The sequence below is a fragment of the Pygoscelis adeliae genome, unplaced genomic scaffold, assembly GCF_000699105.1.
Source record: "Pygoscelis adeliae isolate BGI_AS28 unplaced genomic scaffold, ASM69910v1 Scaffold244, whole genome shotgun sequence".
NCBI classification, from domain to species: Eukaryota; Metazoa; Chordata; class Aves; order Sphenisciformes; family Spheniscidae; genus Pygoscelis; species Pygoscelis adeliae.
This window is the reverse complement of record NW_008824648.1, coordinates 2,988,738-3,011,313: the sequence shown is the minus strand read 5'-3', so window position 1 is coordinate 3,011,313 and position 22,576 is coordinate 2,988,738. Positions and strand designations below refer to the sequence as shown.

General features: G+C 37.8%; 1 protein-coding gene across 1 annotated transcript in view; it reads right to left on the bottom strand.

Annotated features, from left to right (window-relative positions):
* KAT6B (K(lysine) acetyltransferase 6B) overlaps positions 1 to 22,576 on the bottom strand; it is a 116,102-nt gene that overhangs the window by 6,051 nt on the left and 87,475 nt on the right. The window contains exons 13-16 of the mRNA XM_009322458.1: positions 4,548 to 4,779; positions 2,264 to 2,423; positions 1,378 to 1,644; positions 1 to 127 (exon numbers count right to left, since the gene is read on the bottom strand). Of these exons, the coding sequence (XP_009320733.1) occupies positions 1 to 127; positions 1,378 to 1,644; positions 2,264 to 2,423; positions 4,548 to 4,779 (786 nt within the window). The remainder of the gene's footprint in view (positions 128 to 1,377; positions 1,645 to 2,263; positions 2,424 to 4,547; positions 4,780 to 22,576) is intronic.

The following is a 22,576-nucleotide window of genomic DNA, read 5'->3' as shown; positions in this document are numbered from 1 at the left end:
GCTCTTCATCTGAGTTATCAAATGGCTCATTCAACACCTCTGTTGTTTCCGAAATTGTCTCTGTTGTAACACTGCTATTAATCCTTCTGCGTTTACGGCCCCTTTTCTTTTTCAGTACGAAAGGTCTCTGAAAAATAATTCCACAAATATAGCTCTTTCTACATGCCTGTTTGTTAGGTGACTCTGGACGTAAATAAATCAATTTTTGTTAAGTGAGTTTACAGTAATCTATTTACTCATTCAAAAAAAATCCCTTACATTGCATCAAATTCAAAAGTAGACAGAATATAGAAGTCTGATGTCTACAGTTAAAGCAGGTATGTACTTATACATGTACAAACCTTTTTGTAGGTGAAAATTAAGACTAGCATTTTCTACATATTGTAGTGACTTTTACCTTCTTCCGTCAAATAATATTCATAGCAATATTACATAAACTGTACTTACACATTTTTCCTCTATAGATTTATAACTCCCCAACAACCTTCACAAGTATCAAAGTTTATTCTTCTACGTTTCTGGTTTCTGCTATTTTAGAAATAAGTATGTATATAGAAAAACAGATAACAGCAAAGGAAGCGCACCTCAAGCTTCACACGGTCTCAACAATACACTAAAAGAATCCTACAGTTGGCTGCTATGAAGAAAAAAACCTGTTCAACAGTTTATATTTCTATTATTCTGCATTCTCACAGATTTATAGTTACCTTTAAGTCTGCTCATCTAAAGTATAAGCAAAGGGACACTCAATTCCCTAATTCTCACCAGAGACACCTAAATACATATGCTGAGTGCTTTAAAATTTTGGGATGCTTAGTTTACTAATGTAAACCATTCAAACAGTTGAACTTTCAAACGAAATTAAGAATTATGTAAACACTGCAGTAATCAGATTTTAACATTTAAATCTCTTGGAAATTAGAAGAATATGGGTTAAAAAAACCCTTCTGTTTTAACAGCGTTTGTTTTTGAAAAACAGTATTCCCCTTTAAGGAGTTCCTATATTAAAAACAATAAAAAGACAAACCCCACAAGCTGGACTCCATCTTAAAATTAAAAAAGGAAGAACCATTAAAATATTGAACCAATACCAATGCCAAACAGCAGAGGGCAATCACTGGTTTAAAAATTAACAGGAAATTCTGATTTTGTGTGTCACTGGTACTTTTACAGTTCTGTGAAAAATCCAAAAGATAAAAAATCGGATGGAGAGGAAAAAAAAAAAGAGAACACAGGAGCTGTTCAGTGTCCAAACACTATAGGAAGGATTGAAACAGTCTATTAAGTGTTCATAAAAAACCAGATTGTTATTTCGATGATAACGATTTGATTGAAATCAGAGATGAATGACTAAACCAAACCATTGAAGTAACACACCTTTCTTTTTATGGCCAGTGACTGTGGCTTTGTCAGCCGGGGAGGCGAACTTTGCTGAGTCTCATCCCCGCCATCCTCTTCGCTGCTTTCCTTAGATTGCTCTGTGGCTTGCCCTCGCTCCCCCACCACTGCCACGCTTTCTGGAGGCCGCAAATATTTATTTTTAGATTGTACTTTTGCAGGTGATTGCCTACTATTAGTTCTCGTTGAGAATATTTCTTGCTCTTCCTTTTCCCAGCAGCTAGCTTGTTCCATCAGACGCTCAGCCTGAAGGGTTGAGGTTAAAATAACGGGTCACTGAAACAGCATTTACTTAGCCATATCCTTTACATTCAGCTAAAAAGTTACAATAAGTCGACCCTGATTAGCACTGCTGGCTAACGTAGCAACAACATTTCAGCTGAATCATCTAGTAGCTCCTTTACAACAGTTAGGATAACAAACCAAAGAAGATTGCATTTCATGGGATATTTAGCACTATTAATGATGCAGCGAATTGATTTAAGTTCTTTAGCACTACATTACATGCCCACTGACATGGATCACTTTGAGCAAGTTCATAACACAAAGAATCGATTGACACTGCAGCCCCTGAGCTCTGCACCAAATTTGATCTGATTACATGCTCTTCAACTACCTCAAGAGTGATAAATACAGCTTCATGACAAGTGGTTCATTTTTTAAGTTTTCATATTCATCCCCCCAAAGTTACCACGTCTTGCTGCACAGCTTACAAAAATTGTGCATTACAATAGTATTGGTATCCTCTATCACTAAGCAGTGATCAAAGTTAAAACTACTCTGTTTAAGACAGCCTAATGTTGAATATTCAGAGTGATGAAATCCAAAGGAAAGGAAATTCAGAATAAGAAGTTTCAGCTATTACCTCCTTTTCTGCTTCTCTCTCTTCTTCAGAAACGGCAGCATTAGAAACTAATAAAGGAGTCCATCTCAAGCTTTCAGGATCTACTTCATTGATGCGTGGATTCGCTTTCAGTTTCTCCATATGACTTGAAATCAGCTTTTCCCTTCTAATAATTACAAATCTACAATCCAATAAACAGTAATTTATTTTATAAAGTGATCACCTTAAACAGCCTTCCTACAGTTTAAATCCTTTTGCACAATAACCTGTGAAAATAGATGGGTAAATAAATGGATACACCAAACTAAAAATATCAGCTGACACACATAGATAACATGCTTGCACTACTGACTGTTTATGAAGAGAAAGTGAGGAAACAACAGTTTATGAAGTGAACGTTCAATACTAAACATCACTAGGGCAGAGAGGAAAGTAAAGGTTTTATAGTTGACTACCCTAAATCCATGCAAGAGGTTTAGTGTTGGCACTTCAGTCACTGCCAGAACAATTTCCAATTTTAATATGACATACAAGCATAAACAGAAAACAGTGTGGATCATCAAGTAAAGAGTGAGAAAGTCGTTAATATTACAACTGAAGATGGCAACTAACTGGACAAGAAATCAAGTTAGAAACAGATTTTCTAACGAAGCATAACAATGTACCTTAGTCCTATGCTGATGCAGTAGAAAACAACTTTCTAATTACTATGAAATGAAGTAGCATACCAAAAGTAGGTAAAGACTAACATAATAGCATACACTAGCACATATCCCACCAAATTCCCCTGTTACAAAGAACTATACAATTTTAAACAACAAAAAATATGTTGGGTTTTTTTTTTTTAGCAAGGATTTCAAATGCTGTAAAAATCAGGTAGGTTAAGTGACAACATTGCTTTTCACTGAGAGAATGCTTTTAAAAAAAACCATCAGATCCAGGTGAACCCTTTTCACAGAATTGTGACAAACCTCTACTTCACTACATGCAAGAAAAATTAACAAAATGTAGGAAATCGTAAGAAGTCATACCCGATTCCCAAGGTAAGTGTCTGGCAGGAGTTTCAAAGATGTGATTTCTTTTCCTGGCTCAGCCACTGACCTTCTGGATACCTTTAGCCAGGTCAGTTCATGTCCCTGTCTAAGCTTTACTACCTGTGAAAAAAGACTAACTGACCTTGTTCATAAAGTATTTTGAATTCTACAGATGAAAAAACGTTATTTTCTAACTGGGTGTCAGTATTCAGGGCCTATAATAATTTGTGACAGGGCAGAAGCTGCATCTAAGTAATGAATACATATTTGATTCTCCCTTAAAATGCCTTTGTCCCATCAGGTTGTCCATAAATAACCACCCCAGAAAGTTATGGTTTTAATGCAATGACAGCACTCCTCTTGCTACTCTCATAACACCATCCAGTAAGCCAATCCCCTTTTTGAAGACTTGCATTCTTACTAGTTCAAAACTTAGTAGTTTTGAATGCTAGTGCTGGTGCACATAGAAGTTACTGGGGCTGAGCTATTCCTGATCTTCATTTTATTTTTTGGCAACCCACTGTTTGTAAGGCAGTTTTGCTTAATTATGAAGTTTCTACGATTGGAATATCCAGGAAGAATTACAAAGCTCTTCAGAAACACAAATACCATTGAAAGTCATTTAAGGCGTTTTACGAAAAAAAATAGCCTAAACAACAAACACAACCCACTTAAAATCTAAAATATCAATCAAGATCATTAGGAAAGGAGATATTCACAAGATAGGAACTCACATTCCCAGTGCACTAGTTTTCAACATTGATTGTAACATTAAATAGAAACTTTAAAAAGTCATTTGCATTCCCAGTACCTTGGGCAGGAGGACTTCATGTAGAGCTGATCTGATTCCATGGCTTGTGTGAATTCAGTAATGATTGAAAAAGGGGGTGCAGAGAGAAAGACTGCCACCCACAAACCCAAATTCTTCCCTCACTGGTATTCAAAGCAAGATATTTGCAAAGCAAGAGTCGGGAATTGTACTTACGGAAGATGATACTGAATGAAACAAAATTCTTCACTGAAAATGTTTCAAGCTGGCCACACCCTTCTAATAACCATTAACATGAAAGAGGATCCAAAAAACCACCATTTATTCAGGGAGAAAAACTCTTTATGTAAGACCCATCCATACTGACATGTTCAGTAAGATGGCTATCATTCATTTTCAAGTCAGAATTTTACACAGACATTTTTCACATCAACTGTTTTGTAACTAGAGAAAGTGAATGTTTTGCCTCAGTATTTTTTAAATTTTTACAAGATTCACTGACCTATCTTCTCTTTTATCTATCATGCTATGTTGCTGCAGGGTTGTGGCAATATCATGTGGGCACATTCCAGTAGCTCGACTCATTCCTTTGATGCTGATTTGTTTTTCATGGTGGCAGTTAAGGTATTCTAATATGACGCTTTTCCAATAAGCCAAGTATGAGAGACGACCCAGATCAGACAATGGCTTTTCAGGGGATCCTGCTTGACCCTCTCTTCTAGAAAGTAAATAGCCTAGAAGGAAAAGAAACAGAATACCTTACTGAGATAACAAAACTAAAGAATTTTAACTACTCCTTAAGAAAGTTGGTATTAATAGAGAGATCAGCATGACTGTTTACACTATTGGTAACTCTTGCAATTAAAGAAATCCTATCCACGAAAGACATTGGTTTTCATCATTATAGCGACATAGAAAAAGATTAAATCCTTGTAAGAGACTCAGATCTTATGTTATGAGAATCAAACATTAACCAACCCCCCCCCCTTCTAATCATAAGGCAAGGAGGAAAGAAAAAGCCAACATGTTTCAGAACAGGTCTCATCATACATGATCTCATGTAGAACTACAACTGTCTGGCCTTTTGAGAAACTTTCACACCTGAGTTACATCACTGAAGCCAAGAATTTTCAGAAGAATCTCAAGAGGAAGTGTCATGGATAATATCAGTTAAGTCAGTTTTCTTCAAGAAGTCCCAGATGACATAAGTTTTTGATTAAAGTTAGTTGTTTTATTTCAGAGGTGACATGTAATTCACAAGTTGAATTACTAGGAGAATTACTTAGGAGAAATAATTAAAAAATAACCTCCCTTAATTCACGTTTAAGAACATTCACATAATTCCAGTTCGCAGTCTTCAAGACAGTAACCAATCAGCTATTATACAATACACCACCTTCATTTTATATTCTGTGTATGTTTTAAGTCCTTTTTAACTCTCTTCAGCTTTAAGAAGCTTTTACAATTTAAAGTAGAACACACCTGCTTGGAGATAACAGAAGAAGTCTGGTATTTGCCACCATTAAAACTAATTCAGGAGAAAGAAAAAAAAAACAACACAATTAATAAAATGTATCCTTTCACGGTAATTCATCCCTCCATGATACATACTCTGCACTGTGCCTTTACAAACACTACCCAAACATGGGCCTTAAACATCAGGCTTACAAAAAGTTTATTCCACCGTAAGCATAGACATCATGCTTATGCAATTACATTACTCGAAGTCATTTGGAATCCACCAACATATATGGTTCTTTTGCCTTCCAATATTCTTAAATACTTTTTTTTTTTAAAGTTGGAATCCCTCATTTTATTTTTCAAAAAGATTCCTTTAAAACATATCTAGTACAGCCACATCACATTTGCTAAACAAATCCTCTTGACATCTTCACAAGTTTCTCCTCGTCAAGTTAGCTATAAATTAAAAACATATGATTAACATCCAGCTTTGAGTGAAGCAGTGGCTGTTTCCTTATTTTGCTGTATGTTCTACCATATACAAACTGTACACACATCTATTTTTTTACATATATAAAAATATGAAATGCACACGTATATATATGTATATTTACTCAGCCTGAAACAACGGTCTTCCCTTTTTTGGGAGCAATACAAAAGGTCAACAACACAGTTTGGAAAATGTATATACACTGGTTATCATACTCTAACCTCCAGTTTGCATAAAAATGTTTACACAGAAAAGCAGACATCCCACTACATTCCAAGTGATAGGTAACAACGTAGATACTGAAATTAGTATGCCCTTCATACCTATTAACATGATTTATGATAAAATGCCAGAGCTTCAGGAGGAACACCATCCCACATCTGCCTACTTCTACATAGCACACTGACGCCTACATAAAGCCTGCCTACGTCTGCATGGTACCACTGGAAACTCAGCAAGTAAATTTATTCTGTTTTACAGAAGAAAAGCTACCTTAAAACTGAAGAAAAGGAAGGCGTTTTAACATTTGAAGTTGCAGCATATTAAAGTTTTTTGTAACTAGATGATACATCTTAGTACTACATGTAACTGTTATTGACAGGAAAAGCCAAATGTCACATTCAAAACCAGATTGCATCCTGAATAGTTTGAAGGTAAAGAACTGTTGTTTTACTTCCAACTGCACAAAAGGAGACCTACAGCATATAGCCTATTCTGCATAATTTTAGACAAAGCTTCACTTGTACCAAGAAAGAATTTTGGATCAGCTTGTTTACAACGTATAAAGACAGGTTTTATACTAAGACGTCATTGCCTATAGAAAAACATGCAGAACTGCAGCAGTACAAGTAGTGATAGAAGTCTCAACACAGGAAGAGAGGGAGAATAACCTCGATTTTTAAAATAAATCCACGAGGAGAACTTACAGTTGCTTCAAGTAACTTTACAGTTTAACCTACCAACTTCACATTCAAGAAAACTTGGGCACTAATAGAAAGTGTTTGTAGGCTGTTTACAAGACCTGGATGTGATTCTTGTATTTCACTACACTTTAATTAAAAGTACTTTGACAAGAACTTTCTTCCTCCACTTCCATTTTCCTCATACGTAACAGGGCTATAACTATACTTTCTTGGTAAACATCTTACGAGGCTTAATAAGAAACCACTATCAAGACTTTGGAATCATTAGTTAGGCAACCACAAGTAGCTTTAGAGTTTTACTAGCATATCCTTGCTCATCTGATCCTTCCAATGGCTGGGGACTTCCAGACTAGTTCTTAGTGGTCATTTTCACACAGTTTTACTCTACATTAAAGCAGTGAAACTTCACCTGCATGACAATAACATCTGTCGGTATTCTTCTCCTTCCATTCTACAATATAACCTATGCTTATCCAAGATACTCACATTCTATAGGATCAAAAATATAAATTAGAGGTAACAGTCTCAGTTACATGTAGCGAGCACTGAATGGAAAGTTTCTCTTAACAGATTCTGCGATTTGAATGACATCTATTAAATTAAACTTACCAAAGAGACGCCAAATAATTGATCTAAGTTGCAGGTAAATAAAAAACACTGATCTCGGTAGCTCGTGTATCTATCCTGAAGCATCTGAAATGAGTACAATATGCCCCTGTTAAATAGATACCCCCAGTGTCATTGCGTCTGTCTAATCTTAATAATGGATAGCCTCAAATTGGAAACCTGAAAGAACTTTCTTAAACTATAGCCCCTACACAAGACTATGAACAACAGCAACATTCAGAAGACAAAAATATAGCTCCTCCCCACCCATCCCCCAAGAGTAAACAAGTCAGACTGTACGTTACACAAAAAAACCCCACAACAAAATATAAGACCTAATCTAGAAGAACAAAGAGTTGTCTATCTTATCTTCCGGGCATATGAGTGATAGTATCACAAAATTAAACAGCAAAAATACCATTAATGATTTTTATTTCTTGCCTTATCTCCAGCCTTCATCATGAAGCAACATGCTATTTACAGCCTTTGATTTTTGTCATGCAAACCTCTCCAGAACCACTAAGGTTTTATCTTATTCAAGATTTAAAACAATTAGAAGAAATTAAATCTGAGAAAAGGAAAGTTAGTATAAGATACATATATATTATGCCTTCAACACAAATTTAGGAGATAATCAGACATTAAATCATACATTTAAAGAAATTAACTTGAGCAGTATCTTGTAATTTCAATCTACAGCATTCCTAGTACATAACTCCCCTGAAATAGCTACAGCAGAGACCAGAACGCACTTACGTGAAAACAATAACTTTAATACATCTGTGCCAGTCTCCAGAAACTTTCAGTTAGTTAACTACTGATTTTGTGATGCTCAGTTCTGTCTCTTAAAACAAATTAAACAGCGTGAGATCAGAGGTCCAGCTTAATAGTACGCTGTTCTGACAGTAACCAACAGAAAAATCCAAGGGACAGACTAAAACAGGCAACCATCTTGTGAAACTCGCATGCAAACAGAATTAATCTGGCTCTGTCCAAACAAATGGAACCCACCAGATGTGTATCATCCCCACACTTTTTGGCATTTTCTAAGAAGTTGGTAAGATTTGTTAAGTATCACTGTCTTTTGCAAGCAGCACAGAGTCCATCTTCCTCCTCCATTCACTGCATTTACCTATGTATTCACTAGTATTAGTCTTTATTGTCATGTCCACTAATATGCCTGGTACCGATGTGAACTGACTTGTATCTTCCCCAGCTGTCTCCTGAAAACCTCCTGAAAATCGGGATCGTATCAGCCCCCTTTCAGTCCTATGGCATGAAAGCATTTTATGCATACTTCAAGGTACAAACTCCCATGAGCAGCTCTTGCATTACTAAGCCTCTTTTATTTCCAAATCCCCAAGACACATCCTTCTTTCCCTGTCATACACACTTCCAAACTTCGCTACCTTAGCTTTCTAATATTAAGCATAAATCACCCCATAGTTTTAAATAAGGCAGATATGATTTAGCTTGAGACAGCTGAATTGAATTTTATTATCTATTGAAGAAATACAGGCTTGTCCCTTTGCTTTTAACGTGGTAGCAAAGGCAGGCTAACCCTCAAAGGTTTAAGACAACAGAGATGCAGATTACTTAGAGGCCGGTGGCATAGGAAGAAGCAGCAAACAAAGACACTAAATAATTGAACTGGTATACTGAGAAAGACCAAGTGAACAAACTAAAGTTGTCAGAAGTCGTCAAATGAAGTTTGAAGATATTCTTTAAGGACTCTCCTGCAATCTGTGTACTCTCTATGTATGCTTTATATTCTACAGCAACGAACAAATCAATTTATCATTTCATTTTGGATGAATAGTCAAAGAAAAGAGATCTAGCTAAAAAAAGTTCAGGTTTTTTTGAGCGTGTTTAAGACTGACCACAATCGTTATTAAAGCCATTAGATTTTCAAGTAAGCTGAGTAATTTAACTTTATTCAAGTAAACCACAAAACTAAAAACCCCAATCTTGTCCTCCCTTCCCTCCAGCCCATTTGCAACCTGGATATAGGTGTTTGAATTACACTCATTTGTGTGCACACAAGAGAGTGTGGCCACACTGTGGCTCAGTTACACACAGAAGTAGTTGAACTGTGGTATGCATATTGCACAGGATTGAACAAACACTTCATTAGTGGTTTCCTATTCATCTGAAAAGCAAGAGAACTTAGTTAATATGAAGGTTTTGAACAAGTATTTTTTATATAATTGTATTTACTATTTCTAAGAAACTTTATATCCTGGAACAATTCTAGAAATGCTGTATTTTATATTAAGTACAAAGATCAGTTTGTTTAGCTTACGAGTAAGCAATAGTTGGTTGGTTAGCATCCACACTTCGGAGAATAAGTAACTGTAGCAGAGTAGGTTCTGAGAAGGTGAAATAGAGGGCTATATTTGACTTGTAAAGTTAAGTATATTAGTCCTCTTTTTAGGAAAGTATCACAACATCTCTTGCAATCTCCAATGGGCAATACAATTGTACATTTTATTGAAAATTCAACATAGCCAAAATACAATCCACCCAGAGCATCCTGAGGCAGTTTCAACGCAATATACTCTGGAAAATGCCAGCAGCTGAATCTCTAGTTATCATTTCCTGTGTTCTACTATCCTCGTGCTTCCTTAACGGAGCGTCTGACAGATCAACCTCACCACACACAATAGACACTGTGCCATATGCAATGGACACTGTGCTGATCTAGCACAATTCCTCCACTCCTTGAACTTCACTGCTTACAGGTAGGCAGGTTCTCTGAGAACAGTGCCACAAAGAGAGGCACTTCACTCTTGTGGAGACATCATATATGATGTTTAACTGTTGTTCTGAAAATATCTTTCACTTCATTGCATCGCAGTGCAACGCATTGCATAGTCTTCAGCAGAAACAGACAGAATCAGCAAATCGTGCCTGAATGGCAAAGAGAGTACTGAATCTCATTCCGTACCTGGACAAGTACTTACAAATTGCAGTTCCTTTCTCCAGTGCTACTAGCAACAAATCCACGTATTTGTTTTTCCACTTACGCAAGTTAAAAATTAAAACAAAGAGAGTCTTCGAAGTGGACCCTGAGGGTAGGCATTCACGAGTCCTACATTTCAGCTTGGATAGATTTTTTTGTTTGCTACAAAAAGCTGGAAGTAATAGTTTACACTGAAAAACTTAAAAAACAAATTTATCTGAGAGTCTGTGATTTAGGAAACAGTTTTATCTATCAATCACATAACGCACTGGAGATAAAACGCAGTTCTGATCTCCCTTAAGAAGTCATATTCAGTATCACTTTCTAGGAAATCAATAATATTCATCTCTCTGAATAAGAAAGTTATGAACACTAGTGAAGAAAGTCTGTTATGTTCTTGTAACAGAGACAGAACTCAAGTTTACAAAAAACCAAAAAGACAAACATCTTAAAATTAGGATGTGTGCTACCAGAGTATTCCAGAGTCCTCATCTTGGATCATCCTAGCTGTTCCAGAGAACACAACTCTTCACTCAAATTTTGTAATTCAAACTTAGATCTTCACTTTTTTTTTTTTTTTTAAATCATCTGCAGATTAGATTGGCCTTTACCTTAAAGAAAAGGTGCAGTCAAATGCAGTGTTTCTTTCAAAAAAAGAACCACGCTGGTGGTAGCTTAATGCAAGAAAAGCAGCAGAGCTTTGCTTCAGTGCAAACACTCATTACAGAGAAATTATTACATCCCATTTCATCCCTCCACATTCACAGAATTATTAATAAACATAACACACAAAGCTCTCAAATAGGACCAACTCTTACAGAGCACAAGAACAGTACATAAAATGCAACGTAGCACAGGTCCCTAGATTAGAATAACTCCTAAGTCTTTCAGCAGTAACCCTGCCACTATAACTTAATGGACTTTGAACAGCAGTGGACTTGGCAAATAGGAAATCTTTATTCTATTCAGCAGGGCTTCATCAAGACAGCTTCCTTTTGTGCTTTTTAGGCTATCATCATCTTCCATGCTTCCCAGTAAAATTGCTTGATCACCATCACGGTACCTTGCTTCAAAGAGGAAAATTCCTATTGTGAATCTTTACTTCATTTACATGGAAGAAAAAGACTCTCCACCTTTTAAAGTACAAAGATCAAAATTTAAGAGAAGTATCATTGCAAAAGCATTAATTTATTGCTTATGTATTAAAATACCCACAAAACAGATGACGCTATGTTATCACATCTGAATAATCTTCCAATAATTTTTAAACCCAGAAAGTCAGATGGTATTCTTGTAATAGATAATGACTGAGAATCAGGATGGGGAATAAACCATATGAAGAACCAAATTCAAATCTATTAACCTTGGCTTCCAAAATTAAGTCCCTTTTGCCACTGTAATTTGCCTCACAATAAAACACAATAACAAACTTAAATGGTTCCAAACTTGCTCAAGCCTTGCCTGCATAGAAAGCCCATTTTTAAAAACAGGTTTCAACTCACAAACAGGAATGACATAGCTTAGAACAACTGTCAGGTTGTCAGCTCTCACAGAGTCATGAAACAGCTACTGAGCTGCTACACCATACAGCATGTCATCGTAAGGTAAACCGTCACCAGCTTCAGTTTGCCTATGAGATATGTCATCTGTATGTACTGGTATTCAGCAGCCGAGTTGTAAATGGCTTAACTGCCTGTGAATCAAGGACAAGACAGACAACAAAGACAGAAGCACTGTTGCCGTTCTAAGGGACATGCTTGCTCTCCAGCTGTGCACTAAGGCCACCGCAATCGAATTAATTTGAACAGCTACACAGAATTGCTGTCAATGCACAACTAAACCCCATTTTATCTTTCTGAACCTGTTCAGCTACACTAACAATAGTAATACATCATTGATCCTATAAATAGGCTTGAAGAAAGCTGCCAGTGTTGAGCACCACATCAAGTCCAGTTCAAAATGCACCTATGCAACACAGCACTTAAATGACAGCCTGCTGACAGCACTTCACTTCCAAACTTCCTGAAGTTTACTTCCAAATTAAGTTCTCCTACCATGAGCTAATCTAATGCTAACAGCAGAAGTTTCAGAAGACGGCATGTGTAGAAATACCTGTAGACAGAATTTAATACAGATCCAGAAGCACCTTAGCATTTGTTATGTGACTTATACTAAGTCAAATGTTCTATCATCTTTGTAATATCACATATTAAATACATGGATACAAATCCATTTATTTCACTCATTGTTGTAGTTGTCCACTCTTGTCTTTTTTGAAAATGCATGTAACATTTGCCACCTTTCAGTTACTGAGGATGTTCCCCAGTTGCCATGACTTCTCACAAATAATAGGAAGAGGTCTCGCAATCATGTCAGCCAGTTCCCTTGGGTGAATCTCACCTGGTCCTATGAGTCTTTATATGTCCATTTTACTTAAGTACTCTGTAACTTGATCTTCCTCTACCATGGATGGCATCTCTCTCTGCTCCTTAAATTCTGCCACACCTGAGAACAGGCCCTATCAGTGAAAGCCAAGGCAAAGAAAGTACTGAGTACCTCAGATCCCTTCTGAGATCTCCACCGTATCCCCATGTTGTCACGCAATGCCTACTCCATTCAGCAGCAGGGCCGTGTTCTGCTTACTCTTCCTTTGGCTGTCCACATACTTGTAAGAGCTCTCCTGTTGCTCTCCACATCCCTCAGTTTCAACTCCAACCAAGCTTTGGCTTAATTCCATTCCTGCACATGTAATCGATACCAGTACCTTCTGCAGAATTCTGTTTTGCTCAAGTCAGGAGCTCTTCCTGCAGCCTAGCAGACTTACTGTCACGCCTGCTATTTTCAAGAACATTAGAATGAGTCATTTTTGCAGTTTGAGAAAACTGCCTTTGGAGATCAATGTGCCTTGTGCTCCTTTGCCCCTCACAGCAGCCTCTTACAGGACACCACTTACCAGTTCTCTAAACACGGTAAAATTCTGGGCCTTAGTCTGCTAGTTGCCCTCCACACTTCCCTCAGGATGTGAAACCCTACTATCTCATAGCCACTACAGCCTGGGCTGCCACTGACTATTACTCCCCTGATCAATTCCTCTTTATTTGTGAGTAGCAGAACCAGCAAAGCATTTGCCCTAGCTGGTCCTTCCAAAATCTGTGTCAAAATATCGTCCCAAACACCCTGCAGAAATCTGCTGGACTGCTTGTATCCTGCTGTGCTGCCCTTAAGCACAGTGTTTCAGGTAGTCCTTGAGAACAAGGGCCTTCCACTAGCAGATGTCATCCAGTTGCTTGGAAGGTTCATCCTCTTCCTTTTTTGATCAGGCTGTCTGTAACAAACGCCCACCACGGTATTCATGATTGCCACCCTGTCCTCCGATTCTGAGGCATAGGGACCTGACAGGCCTATCACCCATCCCATAGCAGAGCTCCATGCTTCCAAGTCATTCCTTTGTGTAGAGCACAACCCCCCCTCCTTGGCTTCCCTGTCTGCCCTTCCTCAAGAGACTGTTACCGTCTATTGCAGCAGTCCAGTCTTCTGAGCTACGCCACTGCATCTCTGTAACCCCAATGAGGTTACAGCTCTATGACAGAGCAGTCTTCTAATTCTTCCTTTTTGTCTTCAGGACTTGAGAAACTGGAATAATGGGATCTCAAACACAGTGCAAGAGGGCCCCCTTTCCCTGCCCAACCCAATCACATTGTCTCTTGCAAACCCCACTCTCCAAGAAGCCCAAGACCTGGATGGCTACTTATTCCCCTAGAAGTTCTGTCCGAGTTAGTTTCTGATGTGCCAGTGTGGTCATTCCAACCGGTGCCTGTGACACATCACCATCATGGTTGTTGTGTCAACTCCAAACAGCTCTCCGGACCCTCAGGACACCCCATTCTGGGCCAACTGTTCCATTAGACTGCCAGGTTTGCACATCTTGGTCATTGGTGCTATCCACGTGTTCATTAAATAGAAGCTGGACACAAGGCTACTCCACCTCACTTCAAGACTTCCTACTTGACCAGCAACTTCACCTGCTGTCTTTTGATTCCCGAACATAGTTCAATCACTTTCTGAACTAAGAATCCATCAACATGCTCCCTCCTTCTATGCTGTGCTCCAAAATGCTCATGCTGAGTTAGGAACAGAATTAGTTGTACACAAACTTATTTCTCCTTAACCAATATCGCACAGCTCTAAAATGCAGTGTCTTGTTCCATTTCCTACCATTTAGTCTGAATATTGCTCAGTACAAGGAACTAATACAAATATTCTATCATATTTTACAGTGTACTGAGTTTACAGCAAAGGTCACTGCATTTGTATGTTATTTTACTGTTATGAAAAAGTGAAAACAATACTTTAAACAAGTATGGGTCTCCATGAAGTGTTAAGATAGACAATTATAAGAAAAGTCACCAAGAGGCAAATATATTCTCCTATTATTTAGGATTCATCTTGGAGAGCACTTCTATGATCTTGTATCCAGACAAAGATTGGGGTAAGTTCAACACTTTTGTGTTTTTTATATTAACATTGTAGATGCATTTCTGCCCATTTTAAACACTATTTTCCTATCAGGAAGTATTATATCTAGCATGAATATGCCCTCTAAACTACATATACTCACAGCTGTTTAAATAACTGATGACGAAGTCACAGGTATTTCAACTAATCGCTTGGTCCAGAGCAATTACATAATAAACAGGAACACTGGACCTCAAATGCATGGTGCACCTCTGCACCAGCTGTACAGATTAACTGCATTGCAAATTAGAGCAACAATACATGCAATTAAGCATTTGGATCGTATCAGTTATTCACCTCATCATGTTATGCACTTAAGCAGTCAGCAATGAAGTTCACTAATCTAGCCTATCTGCCAGTGAAGTCGGATCAAAAGTGTCACCACTGACCACAGCAAAGGGATAGGAACAGTATACTGCTGTCATGAAAATGGGAGTCGAATAGGAGCAGGTTGCTTGGATTGTAAGAACAGATTTTAGCCTACTGATCTTTCCCCAGTTTTAGACTGAATGTACCCTTCACAGCAGAAGTCCATTTAGAAACACACACTACATCAGCAAAATGAGAAATTAATGCTATGCTAGCATTCTGGACTTCAGTCTGATTTATAAGGATAATAGCTTTTCCTCATGCACTGTATAACTTAAACTTGTCAATCTCAGGTTCACAGTTATGCATGCACATCACAATCACACACATAAACATTCACATACGCTTCCACACACAACAAAGATATCCCAACACCACTGAAGTAACTCTCATACAGAAAACAGAATCAAGTTACTTATGAAAGCTTTCCAGATACACACTTTAAAGATGCCAATGCACTGCTGAAAACCCTGAGCAGACAAGAGAGCCACAACAAAACCCAAACTACTGCCAGAAGTTGGAAACAACTTGAGATCTACTTCTCAGAGGCCCCTAGTCATAAAATGGAGCCTTTCTGTAAGTCGTAAGCAATAGTTTGTGCTGAAAAGATTGCCCTTATGTAATCAGCACTGTTCAACTCCTATTTATATCTTATTAATATTTGTGTCAGAAGAAAACGTATTCATGAGAATCTATCCATAACAAAAGCAGCAACCAGTGAACTACTTGCCCTTGCATGTTCCGAGTTCTTCTCAGTCTCTTTAAAGGCCAGCCCCCACAAATGAATAACCAGACTCGGACAGATGGAATCAAGCACTTTTCCATTAAACTTTGTTTTGTTTGAAACGTAACCAAGTAAAATAAGTCCCTTAATACGGAAAGGAAGAACTTGTAAGTTTTCATGCAATGTTCTGTACCAAACCAGAGATCTGAAAGAACAGCAAGTGCTAGTAACTGTTTTTATAATACACCAGTATCTAAAGTGAAGATTTCCCTCAAACCAGCATTTCAAGTTATCCTAAGAGACTTCCTTTTGTCTTAGAAAACATCAAATACTTTGTTTTGAAATTATATGAACAGGTTGCGAAGACACAGGTTCAAAAGGGTAGTCGGAAAAATCAAAACAGCTGAGTATTCAGACAGGACAGCTCAATGCAGTTAGGTCAGCTCAGCATTCCAAGTTCAGAGGTATGACCATGAGTGGAAAGCAGAAATAGGTAAGGTGAAAGTGTGAGCTTATTAAGACTTAAGATTCCTAAAACTGTAATTCATGTTACCGTTTTTTCCATAACTAGTCTGTGTGCGCCTCTGAACTGTTCTTATCTATGTCAACGGGAGGAAGGTCAAAGATAGAGGACCTTAAATAGGTGTTAGTACCCTCTTTGAAAGCACTTTTGAGGCAGCTTCAAAGGACTCCAATGCCAAGATCCACACAAACACTATAAAAAAAAAAATAAAGACTAGCTGTAACTTGAGATGCTTAGATCAGTGAACAACCTGCTACATTCTCTTTCCTTCTTTGTCTGGTTAAAGAAAAGCTTTCTTTGTGATGAACAGAGTAAGGCAAAGATTCTTTCATTATTGTTACAAGAAATAATGCCTGCTCTCATTCCTCTCCACATCCTCAAGTAAACTCAACACAGGGGGCCCAAAACCTTTAGTTCCTTTATAGAAAGCTTCACAGAAGAGGTTAGGACTAAACAAACGCCCTTCATGAAGGGAAGGAAAGGTAAAGATGACTGCATTACAGTCAGACCAACAAAAGGTACCCTTTGAGTGAATTAATTGGCTAACACTTATTTTACCTGTGCCAGTTGCCACTAAACCCCTTGAGTGGAGGTTCTGTGTACAAAGTGGACTACTTATAAGCGGAGTGAAAGCATAAGCAAGAAGAGGAATTGAAGTACCCTTAAAAGCAAGACTTGCATCCACAGAGGGCATCAGTCCTGACTACCAATCGGATGAATAAATTTGTCAGTAGGTTAAGTAGTTTAGAAGTTCATTAACAAGGCTGGATTGTTCTCGATTTTATAAGCAATGTTTTAAGTTATTATTTAAATTTACATTTTAAAATTATTAAATAAGTGACACTGAACAGTAAATTGTTTACACAACTGTAACTGTTGAAGGAAATTTCCTTTAAGAAGTGCCATTACCTTCTGGTGTTTGATGTTAACAGCACATAAATACCGTTATTAAAAAAATATATCGAACGTGCTCATTAGAAAATACTACCTGTTTGCCACCTTATAGGCTCTACGTACTCCTACAAGACTCAATTGACAAGACATGAAGATGGACCTAGGCAGCTATGCCTAGTATAACAAGTAAACTGAATACGCCCAGAACCTTTACATGGCACTGGGGCCAACCGGCACAGACAGATGGCATCCATACCATTAAGGTCCGACTCTCAGCTAGAGTGTTAACCTGGCTGTTAACATAATTCTCCCAGACTCATGGCTAAGGAAAATTGTTATCACACTTGGGAACTGACAGATGCCCTGGAACAAAACAATAGCAGGGATGGTTTTAACAGTTTTAGAGTAGATAACCAAGTTCCAGAGCCCAAGAGCTTTTCCTATCATTGTTTTATTCATACCTACAAAAGATAGCCTAGTAGTACTAAAGAACGTGAACAAAAGCAAAATGGAGAGTCAGTACTGAGAAGTCAAAAGGCACATCTAGGATATCATTGCAAATACTGTATTTGCTCAGTTAAGTAGTCATGACACACATACTTCATAAGGCACAACAGAAGATGCAAACTACATTTTTGTCTTACATGAGCAGCAAAACATCATTGCTGTTCATTTGCTCTACTAAAGCATGCTGTAGAACAAGGAATTAACCAAGTAAGATTTAGAAGAAAGAACCAACATATGAAGGAGGTTATGAGGGAATCTCATGGTGATACCTAGTTAGCCGGCAGATACAGAAACTGCGTGATAAAAAAAGCGCACATTATCTACCAAGCACCAAACACAAAAATCCATTTATTACAGCACACTTCAAAAAGCTAAGCCCAAGACATGGCAACCTGCTAGATATCTACTGTTACAGCAGTAAACAAGCAAAAAAAAAAATTTCTTTACAAGAAGGCAGAACTGCCTGTTAAAAGCGATGGCACTGGAAAAGACATCAGTTAAGAAAGCCACAAGGTGCTCTCATTGAGGTGAGATGCCTCACTGTGCCTCAACAACAGGGTGACAGGCTACAAAATACCCACTTTGTCTACTGACTTGCTGCAACAGAACTACACTCTGCAGTCAAAAGTAGGAATTCCTGATCATTAAAGATGCACTACTTCATTAAAATCTGTTTTCAGCCACCAGTCTTCGGCAGATGGCTTCTCCTGTTCACTAAGGCCCTATAAAGACAGCTTTGTCCAACAAACATTTGTTTTCATTGTTACCATGTTTGGCCTTGCCTTTTAGCCGTTTTCAATGCTATCTAAAATAAAGATGCTCTTCAGTTAAAACAGTCTTAGCTTCTATATCTGAAGTGACATGCCTGATTTCTTTTGCAGTTCTGATAAATGCATACTGTCTTGAAGCTATATAAAAGCGATGCCAAGAAATCCCAAGAGGCTGATTTTCTTGGAATAATCTTAAGTCAACAAAGCTTGATTCAAAATCCATCTTTATTCCCCCCTCATCTAAATCTCAGCTTGACAGAATGTTCCTTATTAGTTACTTAGGAGAGGCCAAACCCATGCCTTCAGGTCAGCAACATAATCAATCATCAAGAAAAGAACATAAAATAAGCAGCAGCATTCAGGCTCCCTCACAAATTCACAGCTCCCACAGACAGACATTTTCGACTCCCTCTTAAAGAAAGAGAAGAAAAAAGGCAGATAATTCAACCTTTCATTTGGACACAATACATCTGTAAACACACCAACAAAAATGACCACAAGATTGACGTGACAGTGTTCTGTATTGGGGTACACAAGTAAGTCAGTAGTAAAAAAACCCCAACAAACCAGAATGATTCAATATGGGCCACCACAGGTAGTAAGTGACACAGGCCTGTTTTATACAGATCCTTAAATCTGTGGTGTTGACTTCATAAGCATAGTTTGAGAACACATTTTTCCAATAAAGCCTATTAAAAAAAAAAATCCTGTTCCTCTCCACCCTCAGCCTCTCATTCTCACCCTCCGTTGTTTGCCACACCCTCAGCAGTAACAAAACAGTTCTTTTGGGACTGTAATGTGAGAAAGGGAATGCTGAAATGCTCTTGGTTAAAATAAATTTTATCTTAAAAGAAAAATCTCACTTCATTCCCATCTCAATTCTATTTACAGAGCATAGAAAAGTATAACTGTAAATAACTTATTCCTAGATCATATTTCCGCTGTATTTCAGTATTTGTTACAGCAAACTGTAAAACATCTTAACACCAGACTTCGGAAAAGAACAGCATAAGGGTGTTTACAGAAAGACTTCATCGTTCCACAGCCACCCTCTTTTTTAAAATGTTATATCTACTTCATATCCATATTTGATTAAAGTAATTATACATCAAAAAAACATTCCTTCTGATTTTCTTTAAGTAGTTTTTAAAAAACTATTACTTTCTGACCAATTGTATTATTTCCCATGACCAGATTAAGGGATTTAGACTATCAATTCTATATAAACACATACCAAGGAAGTAGATCCAACCACTTACAGCCCACTGCAGCTTCGGTCTAGCTCTAAACAGCAGGCAAGTATCAGAAGTCGTTCCCAGCAGTTCCGTAAGCATACCAGAATTTACATGCCATACATGTGAACACACTTCCTCTGACCTCTCCTAACAGATTTGCTCCATTACAGCATCCACCTTTACCTTTTCTTTTTTCCCAGTCAGCTTTGTTTTTCAGAAGTTAATTTATGAATTAGTATAAAGAACACAAGTTTTCTCAGTTCAAGGTCTGTGTCTTGTTTCCAGTTGAATACAGAATTTTAAATCAGTTACCTCCCCTCAACCTGTAACTACAGGGCAAGTCTACACAGCTACTTAACACAAGCTAAGGCCACACAGCAAAGAAATTGTGTGAATTCATTATAACAAAGAAGAAAACTATGTTTTTTCATTACTTCTGCCCTCTTTTGCCCTTTTAGCGCTTAATAGTCTGTCATTGTTTCTGTGTTCAAGTAACGTTGCAAGAAGAAACACCACCATTTCCATACTGTAATGGCTTTGCTCCTTTGCCTCATTCCAGCTTCCTACGAAAAAAATTAAAGCCCTTCAGTAAAGAAAATTTGTCACCTTTTCCAAGGCTCTTCCTTTACTGATACAACTTTCTCAGAGCCACTGTAAAAACCTCAGGCAGCATTTTTACTCTATTCCACCACTTAATTCAACACATTTATTGTATTTTTAAAAAGTTACTCATCTTCAAAACAGGGATGACATTTTCTCAAATGCTAGTATCATCCATCAGCTGTATGTTGCCCTAAATGACAGGCCACATGTTAGTCCACTACTAGCTTCAATTTTTGTTCAACCTTTTTTTTTTTTGGTTGACTGAATAAACTTGGTGCTTCACAAAAAGTCATTGCTTTTCAGGTTTCCACAGCGCAGTAACCTAATTTGCTGTTAAAGCAGAAAGCCTAGAAACACTATAGCAGGAACCAGAGATAAGAGAGTTATGAAATCAATCTTTTGGCACAGCAACATTTCCAACCTTTCTTAATATACCAAGCACCACAAAGGCAGTGTGAAAGATGGAACTAGAAGAGCAGCTCACTGTCCAAACCGCAACTAGCCACGGAAAGCTCAACCCTGACTCCTTCTGAAGACACTGCAAAAACCCAGGACATAGTAATGGACATCAGTGAGAAAACTAGGTCCAAAATTGTCTAAAAGAAATTCTTATTTTCAATCAAAAATAACATTTTGTCTGTATCAGAAGACAAAGCTTTTGAAGTATTTGGGCCACGAAAAAGTTTGAAATCACTAGCTGATCCTAGAAGAGAAAATGTTGTTTGAATTGAGCACATTCAGAAATAAGCAGTTTTATTTTTGAACAATATTCATGGTTTTCTTCAAGCTTAGCAGAAATCAAACCTCTTCCCCTTCACAGAAAAACTGATCTTACAGCCTAGACCACCTCTTTACCAAACTTGTAGGGAGAACAAAATTGCACTGAAGACCAGAAGAAAATCTCATACTCTTCACAATCTCCTTAAATTGTGCCTGAAGACTATCCTAGGTTTCATGCAGTGCAGTTTTTTCAGCTTGTTTCAAAACTGTCTCAAAACCACTGGCAATAAGAAATAAACCCACTGTCAATACAGGTCTATGTTACATGTCGATGCTTGTGGGACAGCTTTTGTGCCTGAAGTAATTCCCTGGACTCAATCCACAGTTCTTGCCACTTCTGCATGACTGAGCCCTAAGCAATGAAGATCTTCCACACTTGCATAGAGATGCAGATCTTCTGAAACAAGTGCAAACTGGAAAGAATTCAAGAATGCACTTTACAAAGGTATTCATCCTTTTTTTGCCTATTCACTGCTCCATCACCATCCCTTAAGTTCTCAGTGAAAGTGCATGCAGCATCATTACGTGATCCGGGTTTAACAAACACCTTCGAGGACATCTGTCCTTACTCCCCACCCACTTTTAGCCCAGAATATTTCACTGATTCAGCTTTTGTGCACAAAAGCCCCTAAACGGTTGCATGTGGACAAGTGATTGTAGGAATTTACAGTGGAGGAGAAGACAGGACTAGAACTGAGATCAAAGAAACAGGCTGTAGTTCCAGATCTTCAGTCAAGTTCTTCAAAACTGGAAACAGCAAATGAACGCTCCACCCTACCAAACCTTGTTCACAGGCCTTTGCTGAGCCATTTCCTATTGAGAAGCAACATAGGCTAATGGATGTTGCCACTAACCTCACTGACTTCGAGCAAAAAAGTGGATCTCTCTCTCTCTCTGTTACCAATTTATAAATACCGGTAACGGTACTGTCCTCCTTTATCAATCGCTCTGATGCTTATTCATTCAAAGTATTTAGGAGGGAAGACATAACTTTTCATTAACAGTTTATTTTCCCTTTACTTGTAGAGCCAATTTTTTGTTCCTCTCATCCCTTGTAAACTTGCCTTCCCTGGTGTTATACATTAGATACAAAGACATTTAACAGAGCCACTTTTCCTACACCAGAATACAACTCCTCAAGTAATACAAATTCTGTTTGTTTCTTCCAC